Here is a 24513-nt window from a genome sequence, read left to right on the forward strand (position 1 = left end):
CATTTTGTTTATTACCGGTGAATTTTGACAAAATGGTGGAGACAGGATTCAACTTTCAAATTCTAAACTAACATTTTTTTATTTGCTTTATTTCTATAAACTAACACTTTATCATTAGAGAAGATGTTTTAAGTCATTTTGAGTCCATTACTGAGAAAATATTTAAAATCAAGAAATAAAAAAGGATAGGCATCCTCATTTGTATTCTCAGAACACAGATTTGATTCCTCTTCTAACTTTTTTAATATGTTAAATGTATAGCTGTCCATTAAACCACTATTTATATCAAAAACATAAGAGTCAAAAAGCCTACCTTTCAATGAAGGGGGGAAAAGGGGCATTTTATGATCTTCTTAGAAATACTTGGTTCGGTTGAGAGCTCTTTGTGCCAGTTCACCGCTCTCATCCGTTATCCTCTCCCAGTCCGTTTGACCCACTACAAAGCCGATCGCGCGTTTTCGATCGGCTTCTTTCTGCTCTTCCAGATCAGCCCAGCGAACCTGAACAAAAAGAAAACTCATGTTTTATGATCAGGTAATGGAAAAATGGTCGTAATTCAAACAGAGGTTTACATTGTTGAATGGAGTGTTTCCAAATTGAAACCAAATATTGAAACCAAACCGGGGCTACCTGGATTACTACTAGGGGTGTGCACGTGTAACCGGTTAGTAAATCCTCACCGTTTAGGAAAAATCAGTGAACAAAAAAAGTTTTTTTATTTTTTTATTATTTTAAAATGTTTTAGAGTCATGCATTCAATCATCTCTGATCAAAAATGTATGATATGATATTCATGCTATTTATTTAGAGATGAAGAAAGCTACAAATGTTCCACTTTGACAACGTTACTGCGCTCACAAATGCATGTGATAAATGTTGGATAACTGACCACCGGGCATTACGTCACGTAACAAGTAGTCTAAGTTTCACTTTTGACTTGCGATGGCAGCCAAGACTACTCAGCGAAGTGCGGCGTGGAGGAGCCACACTCCTGGGATTGACTCTGGTTCCGTTCATTGTTTGGACGTGTCTGTGCGGGTTCTGGCTTTCCATGTCGCCCTTTCGCAGCGGCGGTAACCGGTCGACTACGACCTCAGATCAGACGAGACAACCGGCTGAATTTAAGCATATTACTAAGCGGAGTGTTAACCTTCCTGCTTCGTGTTCTAACTGTGGTCAGGGCGCACAGGGGAGACTTATTTATCTTCTTTATCTTAAGTTGTAGTCCTTCACTGGGGTGCAGCAAGGCGTATTTTGAGGTACCGAGCCGTTTATTACGCTTGCAGAGCTTGAACTGTACATACACTTAACATCATGACTCTGATTTCTCCTGCTTATTCTGCTTCGGTCCCCGGCATCATAACGTTGCCTCTCGCACACACCTGCCGAACACACACACACTCGTCTCGTTCTCTCTCTCTCTCTCCTCACTCGCTCCCCCCACCCACACATGCGCACTGAGCCATTCACAGACAGACATATCCTGCTCGTATAACTTCTATGGCAAGTTTTCTGTGTTACTTATATAGCCTACTTTATAAAGCACAATTGTATCTGTCTGACAACTTTGAGTGGCGGCAGTGATGCGGAGGAATCTTTCTGAAAAGCGGCCGCACCCTCCATTGGTTGTATAGTGCGATTGCGGTCCACTTTTTATCTTTTGTTATTAATTTAAAAAAAACAAACAAACGGTTAACCGTGTACACGGAAAAAAATGACGTCGTGTAACCGTTTACAATTTTATGTAACCGTTCACACCCCTAATTACTACCTTCACATCTTTCTGGTTACCCTGGTGGCCAACAAATACATTTCAAGGTAAGCTTTGTAGCGCAGCATGCTTTATTTACCCTTTTCTTTCCTGGTTCAGACATGCGTGTGGCATAGTCGTCTGGCAGCTGAAGGAAGTGATCCATGCCTGCCATGTCTTCACGTTTCCTCTTCCCGCTGCTCCCCAGACCATCCAGCTTGTCTGTATTAAAGAAAATGACTCTGCAGGTCAGCTTTTAGGCCCAAATAAAAACTAATACTTTAAAGAAGGGCAGCTTGAACACTGCTCACTGCTTTTTTCTTTTTGGGTAACCAAAGTCTTTATTAATTCTCCTCATACATTTACACTTATGATATATGGACACGTTTACTCCAGGTAAAAATGAAAGAGATTGAGGGTAAAGAATTGTGACAGTGATCACTGACATGTCATTACAAGAGTTGGGGGAATAAATAGTTACAGATGATGACGTTTTTCATTACAGTTACAGATATGTTACTGATTGTATACATCATTGTATTATTTTTCATCTCATTTAAAGATTATACAATTAGTTGTGTTATTTTGCTTCTTTAAGCTTTGCAGGAATGCTGTATCTTGACTGATTTTCTGACAATGTTGGTCAGCAAAACCGTTTTTAGCAACATTGAGTTCAACAGTAAGAGGGGTACACTGTCATGCCTGAAGCTGTTGATGTGTCGACAGAATCCATTCATTGGGCAGAATGCACAGACTCATATTGAGTAAAGCTTTTCATTCTCCATCCTGTTTAAATTTGCATCGCCTGTTTTCTCTCCAACCAAATTCATTTGCATTTCTCCAAGTAACCCGGGACAATATTTTCTTCAGGAACAGGTATATTAGGTATATTACCAATACAGTAAAGACTCAAGTTTGCTCTGGTTTCAGTCGGTGTCCAGTTTAGATTTGTTTCCAGAAAGTATCATAAGTAATCAAACGTAATAAGTTATATAATGTAGCTGTAACATTTTACATTTCTGAAGATAGATACAGAAATAGATAAAGCCTTAAGGCATCATAAATATAATATATCGAGCAACTGTTGAGATGCACTGACCCACAACTTCCACCAGATACGTGTTCATTGCTTGTCCGCTCCGGTCTGTTACGGCTCCGTGCACCCTCCACCGTCAACACCCACAGGCAGCCATAATTTTACAGATTCACTCGCGACAGCGCAAGATAATACGATGTATTTGGTATAAAACTCTTTATAAACCTTGTAACACATAGACAAACACACAGTGTTCTGAATCGTTCAGTGTTTTATTCTGAAAATAAACCGTATGTTTTAATGTTGTATCGATGTCTGACTTCTCGTCCCAATGGTTCTTTTCTGTGCTAAACTTATGCGTCTGGCTGCGGCATATGGCAAAGATAAAAGACTTGCGTATCTGCTACAGAGGGCTCCGGACTGCCGGAGCCGAGATGGATCTGAGATGCAGCGCAGCGGAGCCAGTGGAAGCACACACATTGACCAAAGTGAAAACCTATCAGCGCCAACGCCTAAATGGAACGCCGAACTCGCATCTGGTGGAAGTTTGCCGTAGAAGAAGCCTCTATGTTTCAAAGACAATACATTTGGTAAGTTAGACATTTAAAATAGAGATAAAAAAGGAACACCTACCAAGTTTTGCCTCAGACGTATCCATCTCCCATTTGCTTTTTGGAATGTAGCCCTAAATTATAGAAAGAAACACTGTAACGGTTAAACACACAGGGAGAGAGAGGGATAGAGAGGGAGGCAGGCTTGGCTGAAAGAAAGCACACTGGTTTATCAGAAGTTAAAAGAGAACAAAGAAAACTAAAGGATGAGACGGCATGAGGACTTTTTAAGACATAATGTAACACTGGCATGCAATTTATGATCTTGAAACATAACAGGCACTAGTGTTCAGACTAAGACTCTGTTTTTATCTCCATGCAAAAGGAAAAATAGTGGACAATATCTGTGCTCTGCTTTGGAGAACACAAAACAAGTGCCAGAGTGCTTACTTATTAAAATACAAAAGAAAATCCTCCTCATTCAGATAAGAAGGCAGCAGTTCATTCTCCCACATGAACTAATGATCATGTGATCAACACATTTCGTATTAAAAAGCACAAAGCCCTTCTGTGTGAGTCTGAAGCACTGTGGCTCAAACTTCAATAAAATATTATTGTAAACTTAACTGGTAACTTCTCATATCCCAAAGCATCTACTATTCACACATAGAATATCTTTAAACAGCTCTCAGCTGTTTTATTATGATGTTACTGACTCGCTAGCAAACAGTAAATTGCTGACAGTCATCTATCAGCTCTGCCAAGTTCCTAATCAACATGACACTACCTTCATCTCACACACTTAAGATATTATAAGCCCTTTACACAGTGTTTTATTTTTAAGTGACTTGTTATGTGTTTGAAATAAGAGTTTTTTCAACTGTGCAGGCTGCAGGGTGGTTTGTTAAACTTGAAGGAAGTTCTCTGCATTGTCAGATTATCAGAAATAAAACAGAGCCTCTTCTAACTCCAGCAGAGGATGTTCATTTAGGAAATTATTTACTTTTATCCAAGATTCATTTTAAGCAAATACATGCTGAAACCTCGTCATGCAATTAAACTGTCTAACTGTTCAGATTGAATGCCTTGTCTGCTGGTTTCACCATTGGTCACTCCTTTATGTCAATTTCAATTTTTGTGCTTCTCTATTTGATCTTTTTGTGTCCATGTTTGTCTCTACAGACATGCTGTTCATCCTCTTGAAAATTGCGTACTTTTTATGATGAAAGGAAAACGCTTGAATATCTCAAACATTGTTTATTACATTTGTATTAGTGCTACCTTGTCAGATTTTTTTTATTTGGACAATATATATTCATTCATTTTATTCCATCTCTTTTCACTTTTATGCAAAAGTTAATCAAAGCTCTGACACAATGATTTCCTTTATTCTATCTTCTCAGACCTCAGGTTCAAGATGGTACATGACCACTCAGTCCTGACAAGAAAACTGGTAAACGGTAGTAGGGGAAATCACATGTGTAGATGGACGTTTTGAATGAAAAGCTTAAAAGGCGACTTTCATATAGGTGCGTCTTCTTTGGACCTCGTTCACTTTGCACTTCATGTTGAATTTATTTTATCTGTGGTTATCACTTTTTGGTTATTTTAAGGCCATGGCCTAGCAATGGCACTGTTTAATTTCTTTTTTTGTCAGATGACTTTCGCTTTCGGGTTTTTCCTTGGTATATCCACTGACAACCAGTTTGTAATACCAAAGAAAAAGCATTTCATCAATGGGTCATTGGTTCATTGGTTCTCAACTTTGTGGTAAGTCATTCACAAGGGATAGTGAGAAAACACTCATTTATTTAACAGAAAGTCATTGAAGAGATTTAAGGTTCTTTAAAAGTCTTACACTGTGTCATGTCAAGAATTGACAACTCCCCTCACCCTTTTAAAACAAACATCAAAGGATACAACCTATTCGCTTCATAGGAGAGATAAATCGTGTTTAAATAAGAAACTGCATTGAGACAGAATATCCAGGCTTGACGCCGCAGTAAGTAGTTCACATTGCGCTCAAACTGATTAGTAAGAACACATTCATCAATAAAGGTTTTTGCAAACTTAAATGACCCAAGTATCCTGTATATTAATAGATTGATTGTGCTACAGCAGGAGTAGGGTCGTGTAGGCCCACTGCCCATCACTTTGGGAACCACTGACCTAGGTTACATGTTAATGTATCATATGCACCCATCAGCCATAACATTATGACCACTGACAGGTGAATAACACTGATTATCTCGTTGTAATGGCAACTGTCAGTTAGTGGGATGTGTCAGGCAACTGACTGGGTCAGAGCATTACCCAAAACAGTCTGCAATGGTCAATACCTACCAAGTAACAAAAAAACAGAGAACCAGTGTGGAGAGTAAAAGCTAGCCTAAAATGTCTAATCTGCCAGAAGAGCTATTGGAGTTCAAAATGTTGAGTAAGTTAATGCTCCTTCTGATAAAAAGTTGACAGACCAGTGCCTTGATGGGTCAGGGCTTTTTGGAAAAAGGCGACCAACATAATATAAGAAACGTATTCATAATGACATGGCTGATTGGTGGAGCTCCAAAGAAGGGAGTTTTCATGCTAATTCAATCACAGTCAGCATTGTATTTAGAATTTTAAGTATTGTTTATTTCTGATTATTCATTTTGCTATATAATCCTATAAACCCCCTTAAGGGGCTTGCTGATAAGATGCCTGTGCACCAGGCATGCCGCAGAGATGGGCGCAGAGAAGGTGAGGGGGAGCGCACACATGTACAAACACGTCCATCATCTGCAAAAGTTGCTAGGTAACCGTAATGATAGTCCGTAAAGTACTTTCAGCTTTTTGGATGCAGAATGTATCTTGTCCACTATTCAGAAAAGAGCCCTGCCCTTTCTTCTGCTGAGTGGAGTTTAGGCTCGTCCAGGAGCTGCAGCTCACGGTTAGTGACATTTTAGGAACAACTGTAATAAGATAAGAGGTTATGTTTTAAATCATAGCTAAAAAATACCTTCATAGAACCCAGACAACAACTATGTTTTATATCTTAGTCTAATATAAAATATGATATTTAATGCCTCTTTCTGATTTCTGTTACATACTTTTAGTGTAAATTATATGATTTCAAGTAGTTTATGTAAAATGTTAAAGTTACAACAAAAGAGGTTATTCAAACTCGAGACGGCTCATTACCATGATGTGGTATTCAATAAAATCTAACTATGTTTTGATACTTTTTGAGTGTTTTGGTGCATGCATTTCAAATACTCAATGTTGAGCCTTTTTTTAAAAAGGCATGATCATGTTACCCATTTTAAATTTGTTTGGCGTCAAGACAGCGAAGGAGCATAGGATTCTGATGTTTTCAACACTGCTGGTAGTGATGAGCACAATTAGAAACATTAAATCACTCAAGGCTGACAAGGTGCCTGATTCTGTTCAGTTCCTTGGAGACTCACCTTGTTTCATTCTTGTGCACAGCCACAAGAGTGTGATTTCAGGGCTTAAATAGCTGATTGAACAATGATCACACTTTTCTGCAAAGCCTATCTTTGTCCTTAAAACTGATAAATGAAGGGCGATTGTTGAACAATTCTTCAAGCAAATCAGTTACTCAATGTAATGTTTTCAGCATCAAACAATGATCAACAAATAAACATTTAACTGAGCATGTTTCACTATTTAAAAAAATAATTCTGTACAAACTGCGTCTTTTTTTTAATGTTAGTCTTACATCAGGAGACGTCCCCCCCTCCCGTCTGACAGGGATAGTCTACTGTTGTGAGGTGCAAATGTGAACAGCCAGGTCAGGAGAATATCCTGAAAAATTATAGATATTTTAAAGAGTGCATATGTGGGAAAAAAAAAAAAAAGCATATGTGGAGCGTGACTGTCAATAATAGTGTCACACTACTTTGACTGACCCTAACTGCCCACCATCGGCTCAGTAACGCCTTCTTTGTTTAGCAAGTCCAGCTTGTCAAACAACCCGTGATGTGCGAGGCTGCGTTCGCCCTGGTAGAATCGCTTCACCTGACCTGATGCAGGTTACAAACAGAGTCACTTTGTTAGAAAAGTGAACTCAAAGTTAAAAAACTGTTGACAGCTTCAGCTCAGTGCTATGCTTCCTGCCATCCCGGTTTCAGTGTTGAGCTGCAGCTCCTCTGAGGCTGCCAGTCGATGGCCACGGTTAGCTAAACCGTCGGCATACCAGGTAAAGAGACTGGCCAGCTACAGCAACTTATGCTTTTGTTTCCTTGCAGATCTACATTTCAAAATCTCCAAACCACGCCTTCAATGTGGCAAATAAAACTAAATAAATAACATGTATCACAGTCTCCTGACAAAGAGAGTTATGAGTGCTCATCAGGTCTACAGCATATTTTATTTAGCTGCAGATCCAAGAACCACTCAACTGAAAAGTCAATTATTTTTTAGCAGTTGAGGAAAAAGTACTGAGACATAGTAATAAAGAAAAAGTAGTAATATCAAAGTGAAAATCCCAACAAGACCAAAATTGATCAAAATTAAAGCTAAAATGATTAGAATCAAAATGTTTTTAGGAAAATAACTTGAGGTAGTTTACCGCATTTCATAATTATATATTTAATAAGATTCAGTTATAATAAATGATGCACAACTGTCTACTTTACTTGTTGTACATTCTAAATGCTCAGCTGAATTTGAATACTTGATGTACTGCTTGGCTTCTTTCATATAATACATCAGAGCTTATTAGTTTTAAATGTTTGGAAATGGTTAGCCTACACGGTAAAGTTGCTAACCCAGCCATTCAAAAGGTACAAGACCCTCCTCTGCCAGGTAGTGGATCAAGTGTGTAGCAAAATCATCTTGAATACAGAATACATAAATCACAATATCCTTAAAATGATACTGTTACTTTAAATTCAGTACTAAAGTAAATGTATAGTCACTTTCTGAAACTGGTTTTTAATGACCTGTATCTAAAGTCTGAGAGGAAGAGTGAAAAATATTTTTGCCAGTGAAATATTGGGGCTTACTTACTATTGGCAGATAGACCAAAAAGTTAGTTTCAGACCGTGTGTGTGTGTGTGTGTGTGTGTGTGTGTGTGTGTGTGTGTGTGTGTCATACTAAAATGATTAAGTAAATTAAATACAATGAAATACTGCAAATGACTTCCATACATGACATTTTTTTAAATACAGAGCAAATCAATTGATTACAATGAAACACAGCTGCTGCAGCACTTCATAACTATGATCTAGTCTTTTGTCCTATTTTGACATTTCTGTCATCACTCCTCTGAAAGCATCATAAATGCATTCGAATGCATTAGAATACTTTTACAAACATGTGCACTTTAAGAGTTCTAGTGTTGCCGTTTCTTTTTTCTTTTAGACCAACCACGGACTAGAGCTTGTTGACATTAATGCCTCCATTCACTTCTGTTTCCCAAACACAACTCCTGATTTAAAGAGGAACGTCACACTTGACGTCTCGAGTGCAGTTCATCAAGTGAGTTCTACCACTTCAAAAAGGAATACGTTTCTTCATATCAAAGGCAACTTTTGTCTTCATTTTTTCAAAAATCTGTTGGCAAACATGTACTTCTTGCATCTGCTCAGAATTTTGAACTTTTGGGTGTTGAACATATGTGTTATGGTTTATGATGTCCAAGCGGATTTTTATTTCAACCTTTTTAATGTTTTAATTTCTGTTTGTTTGGTTCTTGTTTTCAAATTAACAGCTTTACCATGAAAATAAATGGCAGTATGATTTAGTGTGCTGCCTGCTTCAAAATGAGACAGACTAAGGTTTTTAAAACTTCTTTCCTCATTTTGGTACTTTAGCCCAGAAATATAATCCAACAGTTGATGTATTCAAAGGAACATTTTTTTTTCTATTGTAGCCTATTTAAAATCTAATAATACAAAAACCCAAAACAAAATAAAACAAATCTAAACAGGAACCCTGAAATGGCTCTATCAACTGTTGCAGCTTCATGTTATTTAAGGTCAGTATTAGAATGTCTCTATCCTGCTGACAAAGATCCTCTCTGTTCCACTCTTCTTTCATCGAACTGATTAATACTACATTAACACGAAAGAGATACACCTTTTTATGTTTAAGACTCCCCCAGACAACAAACAATAAATCACTAATGCTAATTAGTAATAACTTGATGCATCTAATGTGGTATATGGGAATAAAAAGAAGTGAAATGATTCTGAAAGCTACGTGGCTATAATAAAATGCGTTTCATGTCCTACCTTATCTCCCTCTTCTTCCTCTTCTCTTTTCGGTTCCTTGGGCTCATCATCTGGATTGAAGTCTTCCATTTCAACCTATTAATACAATCACTTGTTTAAATAATTCAGGTACCACATAAAGATGTGTAATATAATGAAATCCATCAAGTCACTGAGACCTCACCTCCTCTATAGCAGCATCCTGAAGCAGGGACCGGACATCCAAACGCACCATGTGTCGTGGTGAAGGCTCCCAGTTATTGAACATCTGTAAATAGAAAACTGCTTTAGGACGTGTGAGCTATGTGTATAAGTTTAAGTGGACATTACTTTTACTGTAACTCAGTGTACAAAAGCTGACTGGATTTGACAAACCTTCATAATATCCTTAAGAGTGCGCCCATGAACATTTCTCTTTGAACAGGTCTGAGTGTCTGCAGAGATTTCAGCCAGGTACACCTTGGAATGAGAATATGGAAACACCTCATTAGCTCAGTGCCAAATGGAGAAACTTTAAAAAAATAAATAAAAACACAACACAACTCACCTCAAACCCTTTTGTTTTGGCTGCACTCCAGAACGTATCAAAATGTTTCACCCTGTCGTTAATGGTATCCAAAATGATGAAGGGAAAAAAGCCGTCATCCAGAGTTTTCTTAAATGTTTTAAGCATGCTGTTTCGGTAGGTATCCTCCATTTCTGGTTCGTACTCGTACTCCAGAACCTGCAAGGCAAAATTGTTGTCATAAAATGTTTATTATGTTTACAATGACATTTGTAAATCAACTACAATTTGATGCAACTCTATTAATATTGAAAATGATTAACCTCTGTATAAATTTGACAAAATATCGACATTGCAAGGATTGTCGTCCATACCTGTGTGAAAAGATTAACAAATTGCTGCTGGTATGTAATTAAAAGTACTGCGCTCTAAACAGATTCCTCAGCGATTTGATTCACAGCGTCACTACTTCACAGTGGCACTCATGACAGGAATGGTAACATTAACAGAAGTTAATTTGTCATAGAAGAAGTTGACAGCAGGATAAAAGAAGAAGATGACAGCGGGATGTTAGACTGCGGTGAAACAAAGTTAAGAGATGAAGCATAATAGGAGGTAAAACTGACATTAAATTGCAGAGAATAAATACATTAATCCTGCACTTCGCCGTTGTATTTTTTTATACTCTTCAATTAAAGTCATAATCTTGCAATATATCAATTATTGCAGAATTGCTGAATCATGATATATCATATTGTGAGTTGTATTAGTAGTCAGTTTTAGTTGCAAGTTATACTGACCTTGCTTTTGACCCTTTTCCCTGTGTCTCGGTCTTTCTCAACTTTCTCAACCTCAGTCATGAAATAGTCGTCCAGGACAAGAACTCTCGGAGGTGCGCCGCCACAATCAACTTCCTTATCCTTAATAATGTCAACAAGATTAAAAAGCAAAGTTGAATATTCACTTTACTTAATCACAAAGAGCAATACAATGATCTGAACAGAAACAGAGTGTATTGTTGCTGTGTACTTTTCTCAAAGTTTCATTAGATTAAATTAAATCTTATTATCTACATTGAATTATAGTTAACAATTTCTACTCACCCGTATGAGCTTTGCAACATGGCTTTTTCCACTTCCTGGAAGGCCTCTCATGATTATTACAATCTGTAAACATATTAAACAATATTTAGTACCCATATATAACTGGCTGTGATTTTGATGTAGAATGAAATGTATCAGCAGTAATTAGTACCCTTTCAGGCCGTGATGATCTGCCCGGTGGTTTGAGGAGATCATCAATATTCTTGATTTCTGGCTTCTTCTCGACTCGAGGAGGTGGCTGAGGTGGAGGTGGGAGGGCCGATGCAGCAGAAGGCACTCGTTCTTCTGGATAAGTTCTTCTGTCCACTGCATGATATTATTTGAAATTCAAGTATTTCTCTAAGTGGCCTTATTTAAGTTTGACTAAACTAGCTCCAATCCCAACTTTTGACATGCAAAGAATTGAAATAAAATAAGACCAGATGTGGGATTAAACATACCGTAGGGCGAGGAGCTATGGCCATAACGCTCAGCCCCACTACGATCGTGTCCAGTTCGCTCGTATGGAGGTCTATCGTAGCCAGGCCTTCCATAATGTTCATCTCGGTCTCGACTGTCACTTCTCTCTCTCTCTCTTATATCTCGGTCTCTTTCCCTGTATCCAGGGCGTAAAGAAGGTGCCAGTGGAGATCTACATAAGGGAGAGGCATTATTTAGTTTTATTTCATAACTTCTCTTTAATTTTTCACACTGACACACTGATGACTAATCACAATGTATGACAGCGTGATTAAAGTACCTTTCTTCAACCATGGACTGTGTGCTTGAACCAAAAAACAGACAAATAGAAACAAATATTACATATAAAAAAGCTGTGTATTTCCCAACAGTTAGGGAGTTAATGAGGAAACGTACAACTTACCTTTCATCTCTATCTCTCGGTGGATAGCGCTCCCTCTCATATCTTTCCCGTTCATATTCTGGTGGAAGCTTCTCTCTGTATAATTCCCTCTCCCTGCTGTAATCGCGGCGTTCCATGTACGGGTCAGATCGTCTGTCATAATACGGGTCTCTGCTGTAAAGATCTCTTGGACCAAGAGGCTCTGGGAGTATTAAAGGGATCATCAGCGAAAAATCAGAACAGCCTGTTCTATTAGAAATGAGAAGCATAAGCTTCGTAGTACTGAGACTCACCTTTTTCATATCCCCTATCTGATTGCACTGGGTCAGGCCTTAATACAATTCTCTCCCCATAAGACATACGCTCAACAGTGGCTCCAGGCTCTGAAACATTGAGTTGATGTCACCAATAAAACTTAACACTTTTCACATATTAAAAATGACCAAATGTGTTCTTAAGTGCTGCTCCTACCATGACCATGCCCATAATCCACAGTCTTTGGAATAACTTGAAGTGTAGGGGCAGCAGGAAGAGATGTCTGGTATTCTGTAATAGCAGGCTTAGTATTCCACGACGCAGGCTCAGGAACAGCTGTGTGTGCTGCTGCAGACATGCCCTAAAGTTGACAGATTTGTTAACCCAAGTGTATTAGTTCTAGTTGTCTACAAGCTATTTCTTTCGACCTTTAAATTAAATGGTACAGCATTTGGCTCTTAGTCTAGGGTAATTTTTTGGTTTGGTTATTTTTTTTTTTGGTTATAAAAGCACATGGACGTTTCTTTTTTTTTTCTTGTTGGGGCAAACGGTATCACAAATTATCTGCAGCACAAAATCTTAAAAATATCTGGTTTAAAATATTGAATAATATGTAGATATAATTACCTTTAAAACATTCCTGACATCTGCAGGGATCTCCAAACCAAGAAGACCAGCGGGAAGCTCCGGCAGGATGTCAGCTGGTGCAGGCTGAGGTTCAGTCTTCCCTTCCTGCAATTCTCTGTTGACGCAAAAAGAATGAATGTTAAACGTTTCCAAAATACACCCAACTACAAAGTAAATTAGGCAATAATGAGTAAAAGCGCAGAGCAGTATCCAATCAAACCAGCCTTCCAATCAAATTTCGGTAAAGAAAACCTTTTACATTTTTGTAATATGTGTGTATATTTGTGTTTGTAATAGTCCACTTCCACTTTTTTTTGGTGGTGGAAGAAATCACTCACGTCTATATATTTTTTAACTTTTCCAAATAATGACTATGCAAAATACAAGGGAAGATTCATCTAGAGACTATGATTGTTCCAATACTGCCTAATGTGAAGTATGTAATGTACTCTGGCAGGTACATTATCATGTAATAATGTTAACAGCAGTGTGGTGCTAATGAGGGGTTAAATGCTTCATAAGCTAACAAAATGTTAGTAATAAGTTTTCCACACATAAAACATGCTTTTTGCAATGGTATCAGTGGGGTACTTGATATTAGATTGTGAGCCAAGTCAAGGTAACAAAACGCTATCAGGAAGGAAAATAGTATTGGAACAGCTCTACTAGAGACAAGAGCAAAAAAAAAGTATCACAATACGCCAGTCAATGATTAAAGTCTAGAACTAACCTTATAAGTTTAAGTTCTTGAGCAGCTTTCAAGATGATCTCATGCTGACGTTGGGAAAGAGCCAGTACATTTGCACCGCTTGATCCTTGTGATGCTAGATCAACTGAACTCTCTGGCAAGTTTGTGGCAGGTGCAGCAGGAGGTAAAGGTGGAGGTCTATCCAAAGGAGACCCTTCCCTGGGCTCTTCATAGCGAGGTCTACGATCTTCAAAGTCAGCAGGATACACTCTTTCTGGTAATGGAGGATGTCTTGACGATCTATCCCATTCTGAAGCTGGTGGCAGCGGTGGGTATGGTGGCTCATCTCTGTATTCACGGATTCTTAGCTCTCCTCTTCCCCTGTCATGTTCATCATAGGGAAATGGAGGACCACGATCCCTTTCTCTTTCTTCCAGCCAGCGGCTGTCTCTGTAGGGCTCGGGTGGTGGCTTGCGAGGGGGATAGTCTCTCTCAAGGGGAGCACCCTCTCTATCCCACTCAGACTCGCGGTACTTAGCCTCATGCCGAAGGTCTTCTGGGGGATAGTCTGTTGGGGGTCGCCAACGATGCCCGCCTTCCCCATGACCATAATCCTCAACATAACCCTCTTTATATTGATCTTCAAATTCTTCATGTGTTGGACCAGACCGCCACATTCCTCTAGCCATCCCTCGACCTATAGGTCTCCTACTTAATCGTCCCGAATCCACCATTTCAGTTGGAGGCCCAGGAGGGCCTCGGCCATGTGGTGGCTCCCACCCTAATTCTCCCTCCATTCCTTTATCATACAAAGGCTCCTCCATAGAGTCCAACATTTCGTGAGGTGGTGGCGGAACACGACGCCTGCCTCTACCTACATCAGGGTGCATTGGATGGCCATGAGGGTCATGGTACATCATAGCAGGATCCCCTTCTGCCTCATCAGCCTCCATTCCATGGCCTAATGGATCGTGATCCATTGGCCCATGTGGTGGGTGCGGGGGACGCCCCCGTCCTGGATGCATAAAACCAGGATGACCACGAGGGGGACGACCCCGGCCAGGTGGAAATGGGGGTCTCATGCCTCTCATTGGAGGTCTTCTTTCTCCCCAGTAAGGGCCACCTTCCTCTGGGTACTCAGCTGACTCAGGGTCTTCCCAGTGCATGTCCATTGGTTCTCCTCTTCCCATGGGTGGTCCTCCTCTTCCCATGGGTGGTCCTCCTCTCCCCATAGGGGGACCTCCTCTCCCCATAGGGGGACCACCTCTACCCATAGGGGGACCACCTCTACCCATAGGGGGACCACCTCTACCCATAGGGGGACCACCTCTTCCAAAAGGGGGTCCCCCTCTACCCATAGGTGGCCCTCCTCTCCCCATAGGTGGACCACCTCTACCCATCGGTGGACCTCCTCTTCCAAAAGGAGGACCACCTCTGCCAAAAGGTGGGCCTCCCATTCCTCGAAGAGGACCTCCCCTCATCATTGGAGGCCTTCCTCTTCCCATATAGGGTCCTCCTATTGGTTCTTCATAATACTCCTCCTCTGTTTGGAAGTGATGATCTTCTGGCATCCACATTTCTTCAGGGGGCACCTCTTCCCCACCACCAAATTCCTCATAAGAAGGATCCTCCCATTGATACTCTTCCTGCTCTGGCATCTCATAGGTCTCTTCGGATTGCATGTAGTCGTATGACATGTTTACTATATTCTCGCCAAGTGGTTCAGTGTTAGGCCCCCTGAATTCTTCACCACCTATCTGTCCCCGTCCTCGTCCTAGAGGTGTGACTGGTACTGGGGGCTGGCCTCGCCCCCTACCTATGGGAGGCTTGGCAGGATCTTGTCTTGACTGTACTTGACCAGAAGATGTCTGTCCTTGTTGCATTCCAGGGGGCTTTTGAACAACTTGGGGTTTATTGTTTGATATTGGTCCTTCTGCTTTGATAGGCTTTTGTGTAGAGGAGTTATTTTTCGCTGTTACGATGGAAGGAGCAGTTACAGAAGGTAAGTTTAAAGGTTTGGATTTTTCACTATTGTTAGAAGCTGTGTTGCCATCAGGTTTCTCAGGTGTTGTGTTGGGTTGTAATGTTTGAGGAATTGGGTCATTTTGGACAAAAAAGCCCCCATTCCCAAGCAAGTTATCATCTGTCATGTCTTCAGCATTGGCCTTATTATTTGGTTCTGATTCTTTTTTTTCTTTTTCAGTCTGTGGCTTCCCAGTTGATTTTCCAGATGTGTTTGAAACAATACTAGTGGGTTCTTTATTGGCCGGATCTGCCTTAGGTTGAGGACCTTGCTGTTGCTTTTGCTGGGGCACAGGTGGGCGTTCAAAACGAGGCATTGGGCCAGGGGGCCTTGGGGGCTGATCAAACCTAGGCTGCTGCCCAAATCGAGGTTGATCAAATCTTGGAGGACCATCAAAGCGTTGCCTTGGTTGGTCAAATCTTGGAGGACCATCAAAGTGCTGCCTTGGTTGGTCAAATCTTGGAGGACCGTCAAAGCGCTGCCTTGGTTGGTCAAATCTTGGAGGACCGTCAAAGCGCTGCCTTGGTTGGTCAAATCTTGGAGGGCCGTCAAAGCGCTGCCTTGGTTGGTCAAATCTTGGAGGACCATCAAAGCGTTGCCGTGGTTCAAATTGGGGGGGGGCATCAAAACGCTGCTGTGGCTGGTCGAACCTCGGGGGACAGTCAAAACCTTGCTGTGGCTGGTCAAACCTAGGGTTGTTTCCCCTGAAATCAGTAGGACAACAAAAATTAACATAACATAAAACATAATTCATTAAATTTAAGCTTCCCTTTAAAGATTCTCTGTAAAAGCCTGAAAATATAAAATAATAAATAAATGACAATTGAAACATTAAATACATTTTGAATGTATAAGTTCTGGCATGATTTAATTAACGCCTATCTTAAGACAACATACTGTTTAATATAAAGTCACTTTTTTCACAAAAAATACCATTGGAGTTGTAGAAAAGGATTTCTACTGACCGTGGACCTCTTATACTGTTGAAGCCAGGTTGCTGAACCGTGGGGGGGCCTGGGGTTCTGACTATGCCAGCAGGGCCATCTCCTCTTACAGGAGGTCCAGCAGATGAATCTGACTGTGGCCCGAAGCCAGTGGGCGGTGGCCCTTGAGGTCTAGAACCAACAGACACAGGAGAATGTTGCACACCAGGTGTTACTGACTGTTGCTGCATTTGCTTGTCTTGCCCAGGGTATTGGCCATATTGCCCCATCATCCCACTACTATACTGCACTGAGGCAAATGGCATCATGGCAGTTAGAGTGGCAACCCTCTCCTGAAGGTGGGCATTGGTGGCATTCATCTGCTCCTGCCACTGCTTCCATTGGTGCTCATAGTCCTTCAATTGGTCCTTGTGGGGATAAGTCTTGAACTGTTCATGCCATAGGCCAAAGGAGCGATCCCAGTCTTGGAATAAAGGGGTGAACTGCTTCTGTTGCATTTCATAGTGCCTCAGTTGCATTTCAGCTGACATCGACTGTAGCAAAAGACATATGGAAAAATATTTGTTTTAAGTATTGTCAAAGAGATACATTTAAAAAAAAATTTTTTTTAAAACGACAAAATGTAAAGATTAAAACTTAATGGCCTCTAAGATGCTCCTGGAGATGTAGATTTTACAAGTGGTTACACTGACCATATTTTGTTTTATTTCAGCATTCTAGTTCATTTACAAGTCTTTTTTGACCAGGGAAAATAACCAGCAATATAGAGGTTGAAACACAAGTTCTGATAACGCTAAAGGTGTTGGCCTCAAAAACTAATACTGGTATTGTAACACTGCACTGCTCTAATTACATAACCAACAAAAGTAAAATTGTTTAAAGTAAATTGCTGTGTGACAAAGTTCTGTGCTAGCAGATATGTTTATCAAATCTAGCATGTTTGTAAAATGTCAGTGTTCAAACAACAATGTTGGGTATTCTTTTATCTACATTAGTATTGGAGGCATACTTATATCCTCCAAAAACTAAGTCTATGTATAAGAATAGGTATGAAGAACGGGTTACAATGGTAGCCGGACATCTCTTAACTAAACTACAATTACCCACCTGTAGATGTTCAGGTTGCTGAATTAGCTGCTGGTATTGTTCCAGGACCTGCTGAAGCTTTTCGTGCTGTCGCATGAGAGCCTGATATTGCAAACCTGCTCTCTGCTGCTGCACCTGTTGCCACTGCGCTGCAGCTGCTTGCAACTGCTGGAGGCGGGCAGCCTCCTCTGGGTCTTTTGGGACCTCAGGCTTTAAACATAAATAAGACAAGATTGAAGCAATGCATTTCTTTAAACTAAGGGCAGAGTTGTAGTTATTTTGCAATGAAAAAAATGGAAATGTCTTTAAAACAGAGGCAAGTCACGGGTAACAACATATCAACATTCAACGAGAGACTTTGGTCTAATAGGCTTGGGTATCAAAACAATAGTTTGAAACATTTTAGATTTTAAAACTTTGGTAACAGATTAATTTACTGTAATATTTTCATTGATACTGAATACATTTCAAGTGATACCCAGTCCTACAGACAAGGAAAATAAAATAAGTATACAAGTGCATTACTTTAAAAAAAAAATTGAACACTGGATTTATGGAATGTTGGAAAATAGCAATCAATTTAGAAAGTCATTACAATAATCACAGTCACTAATTTAAGGTGAAATGGATGTGCATGGTTCCTATTGTATTTGATACAATCTTGCCATGGCAGGTGTCACAAACACAGGGGTTTAATATCTATGGACATGATGACGGTGATGATGGGACTTACTGTGTCTTTATTTGTAGGTGATTTTCCTACATTTTCACTCTGTAAGTTTACACAAACAATATAAACAATATTAAGTTTCGGCAAATGGCGGATCAACATGAGTCTGGTTTTGCTTGAAGTTTCTGCCTCTTAAAGGCTGTATTCACTTTAGCACTGTAACTTTGCTAAATATTACCTAGTGCTGTGCTCATGATGGATTAACAATGGGTCTTTGTAAATACTGTAACAAAGAGTAAGGTCTTTTGGTATGAATGTAAATATTACGGTAATTACCCAACACATTTTATAGTATTGCTATTGCTATTGCTTAGGGACCCCCTTGAAAACGAGATGGTGCATCTCAAGGGACTATCCCTCCAATACAAATTTAAAATATACTGTTGTTTATTATGTGTTGTGAGGAACACAGCAACAAGAACAAAATGCAACCCTTACATCCCCTGCTGTATTTCTTGTTAATTCATTAAACATACATGATTTAACAGGATAAACCTGTGTCAAAGCACCTCCTTTTCCACAATCTTATCACAGGACTCAGAATGCAGCAAAACCAGACATGTTTTTTTTTAAACTCTAAATGTTTACATTACCTACAATAACAATACTAAGTTAAATACTTGAGGAAACTACAGAGATTTTTCAACACTTTTTCTGGAGTCCAAATATACTTATAACATAATGTTTAGCCTATGTGCAAATTACTTCTAACTTCTACTAACATGTCAAGAGATATTAATGTAAAAAAAAAAAAAAAATCAATAAATTCACCTTTAACCAAAAAAAGTTGAAATTCTTAATGACACAGGTCTCTAACATTTTAGAATTACTTACACGTACTTCTTCAGGAGGTGGAGGAGGTGCTGGGGGCTCTTCTTTTGGAGGGGGTGGAGGAGGTGCACCTTTTGGGGGTTCTGATGGAGGAGGAGGAGGAACTGCTTTGCCTTGAAGTGGAGGTGGCACAGGACCCTGTTTCTGATTCTGTTTTGCTTTTTCTTGCTTTAACTTCTGAAGATTTTGAAGATGTTGTTTGTACCAAAGTTGCTGTTTTTGCTGGGTGAAAAAGTGGCAAGGAAATATGTCAGACAAAGCACACCAGAAACACTGTTTCCTTCATCTATTTATTTTGCACTCCAGTAAATAGGGTTGAAAATTTCCTATCATAAACAAAAGTTTGAACACTTTGCCTTTGAAATCCCTGACAGAGGACACATGATGAAACCAGTTTGGGTCCCAATCAATGGGTTTCCTCTTATGCTAATCTGACTTTTTCATAATGAGAATCAGTCAATATTGAATAGTGTTTTTCGAGACAATCTGTTGCACGGTGCCCAAATTTGAGTACATCTTGTATATAAGCTCAACCCAGTGTTTGACTGACAGGGGATAAGGTCTGAACCAAATAGGATAAATATGGAAAGACGTTTTTCTAATTTTAGTTTTTTAAGGTTTCCCCTTTTTCCAATTTACAAAAAAAAAACACATTTTCTGTTGTTTTTGGCTTTTTTGTCATCTGGAGGGAAAAAATGTCTGCTTTGAAAAGTAAGTGTTTGTCACTTAAGTGAAGTCTTTCTTAGAGTTCCCTGAAATAACTTTACAAGAGTAAAACTTAACTTTAGCTAAGAGTTTATCATTGTCAGTAAACTCTCATTTGTCTTAAGGCTCAATAAAAGTGACAGGAATCAATTTTCCAAATCCATGTCAACGGGTCGAAACAAACATTAGCTTCAAGGGACTTCTTCATTTAAACGTATTAGCAAAGATTAAAATGTTGTATTTTGTAATCAGCAACACACCCACATGTTATACATACCCGTACATAGGTATGTCATCCCTGATTTCTTCAAGTAATTTCATCTGATAATAAATGCTGCCTTTCACGATACTGTTTTTTAAAAAAAAATTTTTATCCTAACCCTGATTTGTACTGTATATACAGAAACTTTGATTTCTGTAACAAAAACCCAGAGAGCGACCAATCAATACCTCTATTCCACTTCCTGTACACACGAATGAGGCATCACTTTTTCCCATTTTGTTTGGGTCTCTGTACATGCATTATGGTTCTTTTAATGTCCTTAAAATATAAATTACAATCTACTATACAACTCTAATTGGGATTTAACCTCACTAGGTGTATTGAGTAATTCCACACTATTTGTTTTCACTGTAATTGTTTCCTCTCTTCTCCTCCTCATTTGTCAAGTGCTGCATGATGCTTGAAAACACATTAATTCGTTTTTTTAACCACAGCCCAAAGTCAATCATTTGTGGAAGATTCCAATATTTAATTAATTTAATTAAGGTAATGCAGGTAGAGCAAAGAACGGTGAAATATCAATCACAATGATACAAGTGAAGCCAAAAACAATAGAGACATTACTTGTAAATTTGAAGGGTTGTCTTCTTCTGGTAATGATGGATCTTGACTGGTAGCCTCTTTGGCTTTAGGAGCACTCGGGTTCTCAGGTGGTTTCACTGACGGGGGCTCTGGAGGGGGAGGGCCCGGCTGGGTTTCATTGGGCTTAGATAGAGGTGGAGGTGGAGGAGGCTGCTGCTGGTGACCCTGTTGGGGAACAGGAGGACCTCTGGCCGCCGAACCAGGGATCTCGTCTTGCTGGAAGTACGATTGAGTCCCAGCACCGCTATCTGAATTGACCGGTAACGTTGCTTCCGAGTGCCACGACGGCCCTGAAAATCCACCTGAATGCCCCCCACCGTACGAATTAGCATTGGAGCCGTGGTGTAACACAGACTGGAGCTGTTTCTGGTGCAGCATCTGCAGCTGCTGCATCTGTTGGCGGTGTTGCTCCTGCAGGCTGGAGAACAACGAGTCGCTGGCTGGGGCCTCGAAGCCGCCGAAACCAGCTGCCGGGCCGCCAGCAGGCTGCTTACGAGGTCCAGACCCTCCGAAGTTTTGGGGCTGGGACCCACCAAAATTCCCCCAGGTTGGATACATTGTTGAAAAGCGAGGCCGGGTACACTCTGCTTACATAAAGCCGGGCCTCAGTGGCTGAAAGTGCTAACAGCTAGCCTTTACCTTCCATGCATAAAATCGATAGCTACATGTTTCGTTAACGACTGAGTCAAACCGCATTGAACATATATAATAAATAAAACCACTTAAGTAAAAAAATAGTTATCAGTAAGGGAACAGAATCCCTACATTTACTTCACTAAGTTTCTGATATCGTCTTGCGGTTGGTATGGTTGGTACTCAGCGACAGGCACATACTGCTAAAGGAAATACGTCACATTGTGCAGTGACGGTTTCCGGAAGCGAATATTATTCTTCAAATTAAAAAAATATCTTCGTTTTCTCCTTTTTTAAAAAAAGGCTTTTTAGGTATTTTATCGTTTTTCAAATATGACATTTAAACAAAAAAATAATAATAAAAAAAACAATTCTTATAATACATTTATTTGTTTACTTATTTAATAAAAGTGTTTAAATAGGTCTAGGACTACTTTCTTTTACTTCAGTGGAGTAGAAGTTTTTTAGTTTGTTTTCTAAATAATGTAAAATATATTTTATGCATTTTTATGCAGTCTTTCGACAACTTAAATTGCTCCCATGAAAATACACAATATCATGCTAATGACTGTCATGATGAGAAAAAAAAACATTTTTATTTTTTTGACTTTTATTAATACCGTATGAGAAAAAAAAATGCACAACACAGGTCTCATGGGCTTTAGAAAGATTTTTGATTATCTCAATGTTGCCTGCAGCAGTAGCTTAAGAGTATCTGACCCTTACTGGATCTGTAATTTACCACAAGAGGGAGACATTTACAAAGACATTTCTACTAAACAAGGAACCACGTGCTGTGTCAGTAACAATGGCTCATGTCAAACCACATCAGTGATAACACAAATCCGAGTTTTATGAGAAGTTGTTCTCAGTAGTAGTAGTAACTCATTGTAACTTATTTTTAGCTAAAGAATCTTAGAAGTTGCAAAGAGAAGTATTTGGGTTAAACTAAAAACAATTATAGGCTATATGAAATACTCTGATCACAATATCACTAGGCTATATGACATGATTAATTAAACATCCCGGGAAAGGTTTAAGAATTGGCTCCCAGCTTGTGTGTCCATTCAGCTTACATTACTTTATTGTCAGAGAATCAGACCAACTTGTAAGTTCAGACTGTTTAGCAACAGAGCGGGCAGGGTGTTAGGGAGGGAGCAGTGGGAGGTAAAAGACCAGCGACTTTAGGTTGCCCTTGAGGTCTGATACACATAAGAGTATTTTTTTCTTAAGATCACCAGTAAATCTGTATTAATTTTGACCAGAACCACTTAAAAAGAATCGTTAAAGCGGATTAATCAAGCCCGTCCTGTTTAATGTCTTCCGTTAATTAGTTTGTCAGCAGTGTTTTAATATCGCCTAATGACTTCATATTTCACTGATGACATTAAAGGGGTGTTAAAAGAGGGGAAATGGCCCATTCAGGATTCAGTTCTTTCGCTTAAGACGCCCTCAATGAATAAGACAAGGTCACAGAGGCCTAGCCTTTAGGGAGAGATACATTATCAGGGGATGGGGCTTGGAGAAATCCCATAGAGGAAGCTATCTCCTCTCTAAAACAGCATGACGGGCACAATGTGATACAGTTCTGTCTTAGAACAATACACTGCACAGTGAATTCATGATACAGCTTATGGCCGCCATGCTGTATAGGATGGCAGGACAGACCCACAGTGTACAATAATATTGATGCCAGGGACTAATGCCTGGGTTTTTTTTTTTGGAAGGAATGGGACTGATTGTTCAGTTGATTTGTGTAGTAGTGTATTCATAACAATTCAATTCAAAGTGTTTCTTCCCCATTTTGTTGAATATATAAAAGTACCAAATATGCATTAGAAGTAAGCACTTTTCAATCTTCATCAGCACTTTCTAAAGCTTTCTAAACAAGAACAAAGAAATCAGAAATCGTAAAGTTGTAGCTCTCAGTATTGAGGACACTGCATTTTCTCTGTGATGAAAATCCTATGTTAAACAAAATGCTCAATGGAGGCTAATGGATCCCGAACAAGTCTATGCACTGCTTCCAAAATGCTTTGTTTGACAAATCAATTTTCCCATAACCCGGTGAGGAGAAAAGTGATGCGGATTGATCGCCCCCCTGACTTTGTTTCCAGAATATTGTTTGATGGCTGGATAGATTAATTGGTATGACATTTGAAAGCCTTCTCTTGACTGTCAGCATCCAGGCCTCTGCGCGCCAATCGAAGCTTGGTCTAATTGTCTCCTCTATAATACCTCACTTCACAAATTAGAGACGCTGCTTCTATAAACTATTCCCAATGTAAGACCCAAGCAACAACACGCAGCTCAATCAGCCGCTAGTTTGAATAGGGGTGATGCTGTGCTGATAAGATAGAGCGCATTAAAGGGCATCACACAAAGTGCTGTCCCAGCACATCTTCCTCTCAGCACAGTGGATGTAAAATATACAAATAAAAACCCAGCAGCTGCTGCAGGTAAATACATCCCTGACTTGTTAATCTGCAGCAGGTTATCATATCTAAATGTTAGGAAGGAGCCTTATTGGTACACAAAGGAATAATCATCCAAATCAGTGACCTTGAATATGTTGTCCTTCTGAATGTTGTTTTTAGGTTTGGAATACAAATATATACTGTATTTTTTCTCTATTAACAATCCTCTTTACAAAAATACCTTATCACTGAGGACACCTGGACATGAAACAGTAGTACAACTACTGTTAATAAGAAAATAACTAATGGCTGAATCCCATTTATATGCCTTAGTTTAAGGGTCCTGGTATGTGCACTGCCACACAGCCATGGCTGCAGGGACACATATCATTTGTGTTATCAGACACAAGTCTTCCAACCATGTCTACTCTTTATATATTTGTTGTCTATCAGATTAGAGTGTAGGGAAAATTCAGTATGAGACAATATGAATCAGCGTACCTAAGTGTTTTGTATACTGTTTATATTGTGGTTTTCATCTTTTTCTCTGGTTGCAGATTTATATTTCAGGTAAAGAATGCATTGTTGAAAATATAGGAGTTTATTTCATATTTGCATCAAATGAGAATGTAATGTATTTATTTTTCTTCTATTGAGCTAAATATCTGATGAAGATATTCTTTTTTTTTTCCTAAAACATTTTT

At 39.5% G+C, this 24513-nt stretch overlaps 1 protein-coding gene across 7 annotated transcripts in view; it reads right to left on the reverse strand.

Moving 5' to 3' along the window:
- ylpm1 (YLP motif containing 1) overlaps window positions 1-21600 on the reverse strand; it is a 28065-nt gene extending 6465 nt beyond the window's left edge. The window contains exons 1-22 of one of the 7 annotated variants that reach the window (XM_065964031.1): window positions 20742-21600; window positions 19199-19411; window positions 18362-18400; window positions 17650-17838; window positions 16564-17075; window positions 13618-16302; window positions 12888-13002; window positions 12477-12621; window positions 12299-12388; window positions 12027-12207; window positions 11904-11927; window positions 11605-11795; window positions 11316-11470; window positions 11165-11227; window positions 10862-10981; window positions 10104-10280; window positions 9932-10015; window positions 9741-9824; window positions 9578-9652; window positions 3420-3471; window positions 1851-1972; window positions 314-500 (exon numbers count right to left, since the gene is read on the reverse strand). In XM_065964031.1, coding sequence (XP_065820103.1) covers window positions 354-500; window positions 1851-1972; window positions 3420-3471; window positions 9578-9652; window positions 9741-9824; window positions 9932-10015; window positions 10104-10280; window positions 10862-10981; window positions 11165-11227; window positions 11316-11470; window positions 11605-11795; window positions 11904-11927; window positions 12027-12207; window positions 12299-12388; window positions 12477-12621; window positions 12888-13002; window positions 13618-16302; window positions 16564-17075; window positions 17650-17838; window positions 18362-18400; window positions 19199-19411; window positions 20742-21317 — 6039 coding nt within the window. In that variant the 5' untranslated portion in view covers window positions 21318-21600 and the 3' untranslated portion in view covers window positions 314-353. Of the gene's footprint in view, window positions 1-313; window positions 501-1850; window positions 1973-3419; window positions 3472-9577; window positions 9653-9740; window positions 9825-9931; window positions 10016-10103; window positions 10281-10861; window positions 10982-11164; window positions 11228-11315; window positions 11471-11604; window positions 11796-11903; window positions 11928-12026; window positions 12208-12298; window positions 12389-12476; window positions 12622-12887; window positions 13003-13617; window positions 16303-16563; window positions 17076-17649; window positions 17839-18361; window positions 18401-19192; window positions 19412-20741 lie in introns of all 7 variants that reach the window. The other 6 variants (XM_065964030.1, XM_065964033.1, XM_029281924.2 and 3 more) reach the window with 6 other exon arrangements.
- Window positions 21601-24513: the final 2913 nt, after the last annotated feature.

The sequence above is a fragment of the Labrus bergylta genome, chromosome 15, assembly GCF_963930695.1.
Source record: "Labrus bergylta chromosome 15, fLabBer1.1, whole genome shotgun sequence".
NCBI classification, from domain to species: domain Eukaryota; kingdom Metazoa; phylum Chordata; class Actinopteri; order Labriformes; family Labridae; genus Labrus; species Labrus bergylta.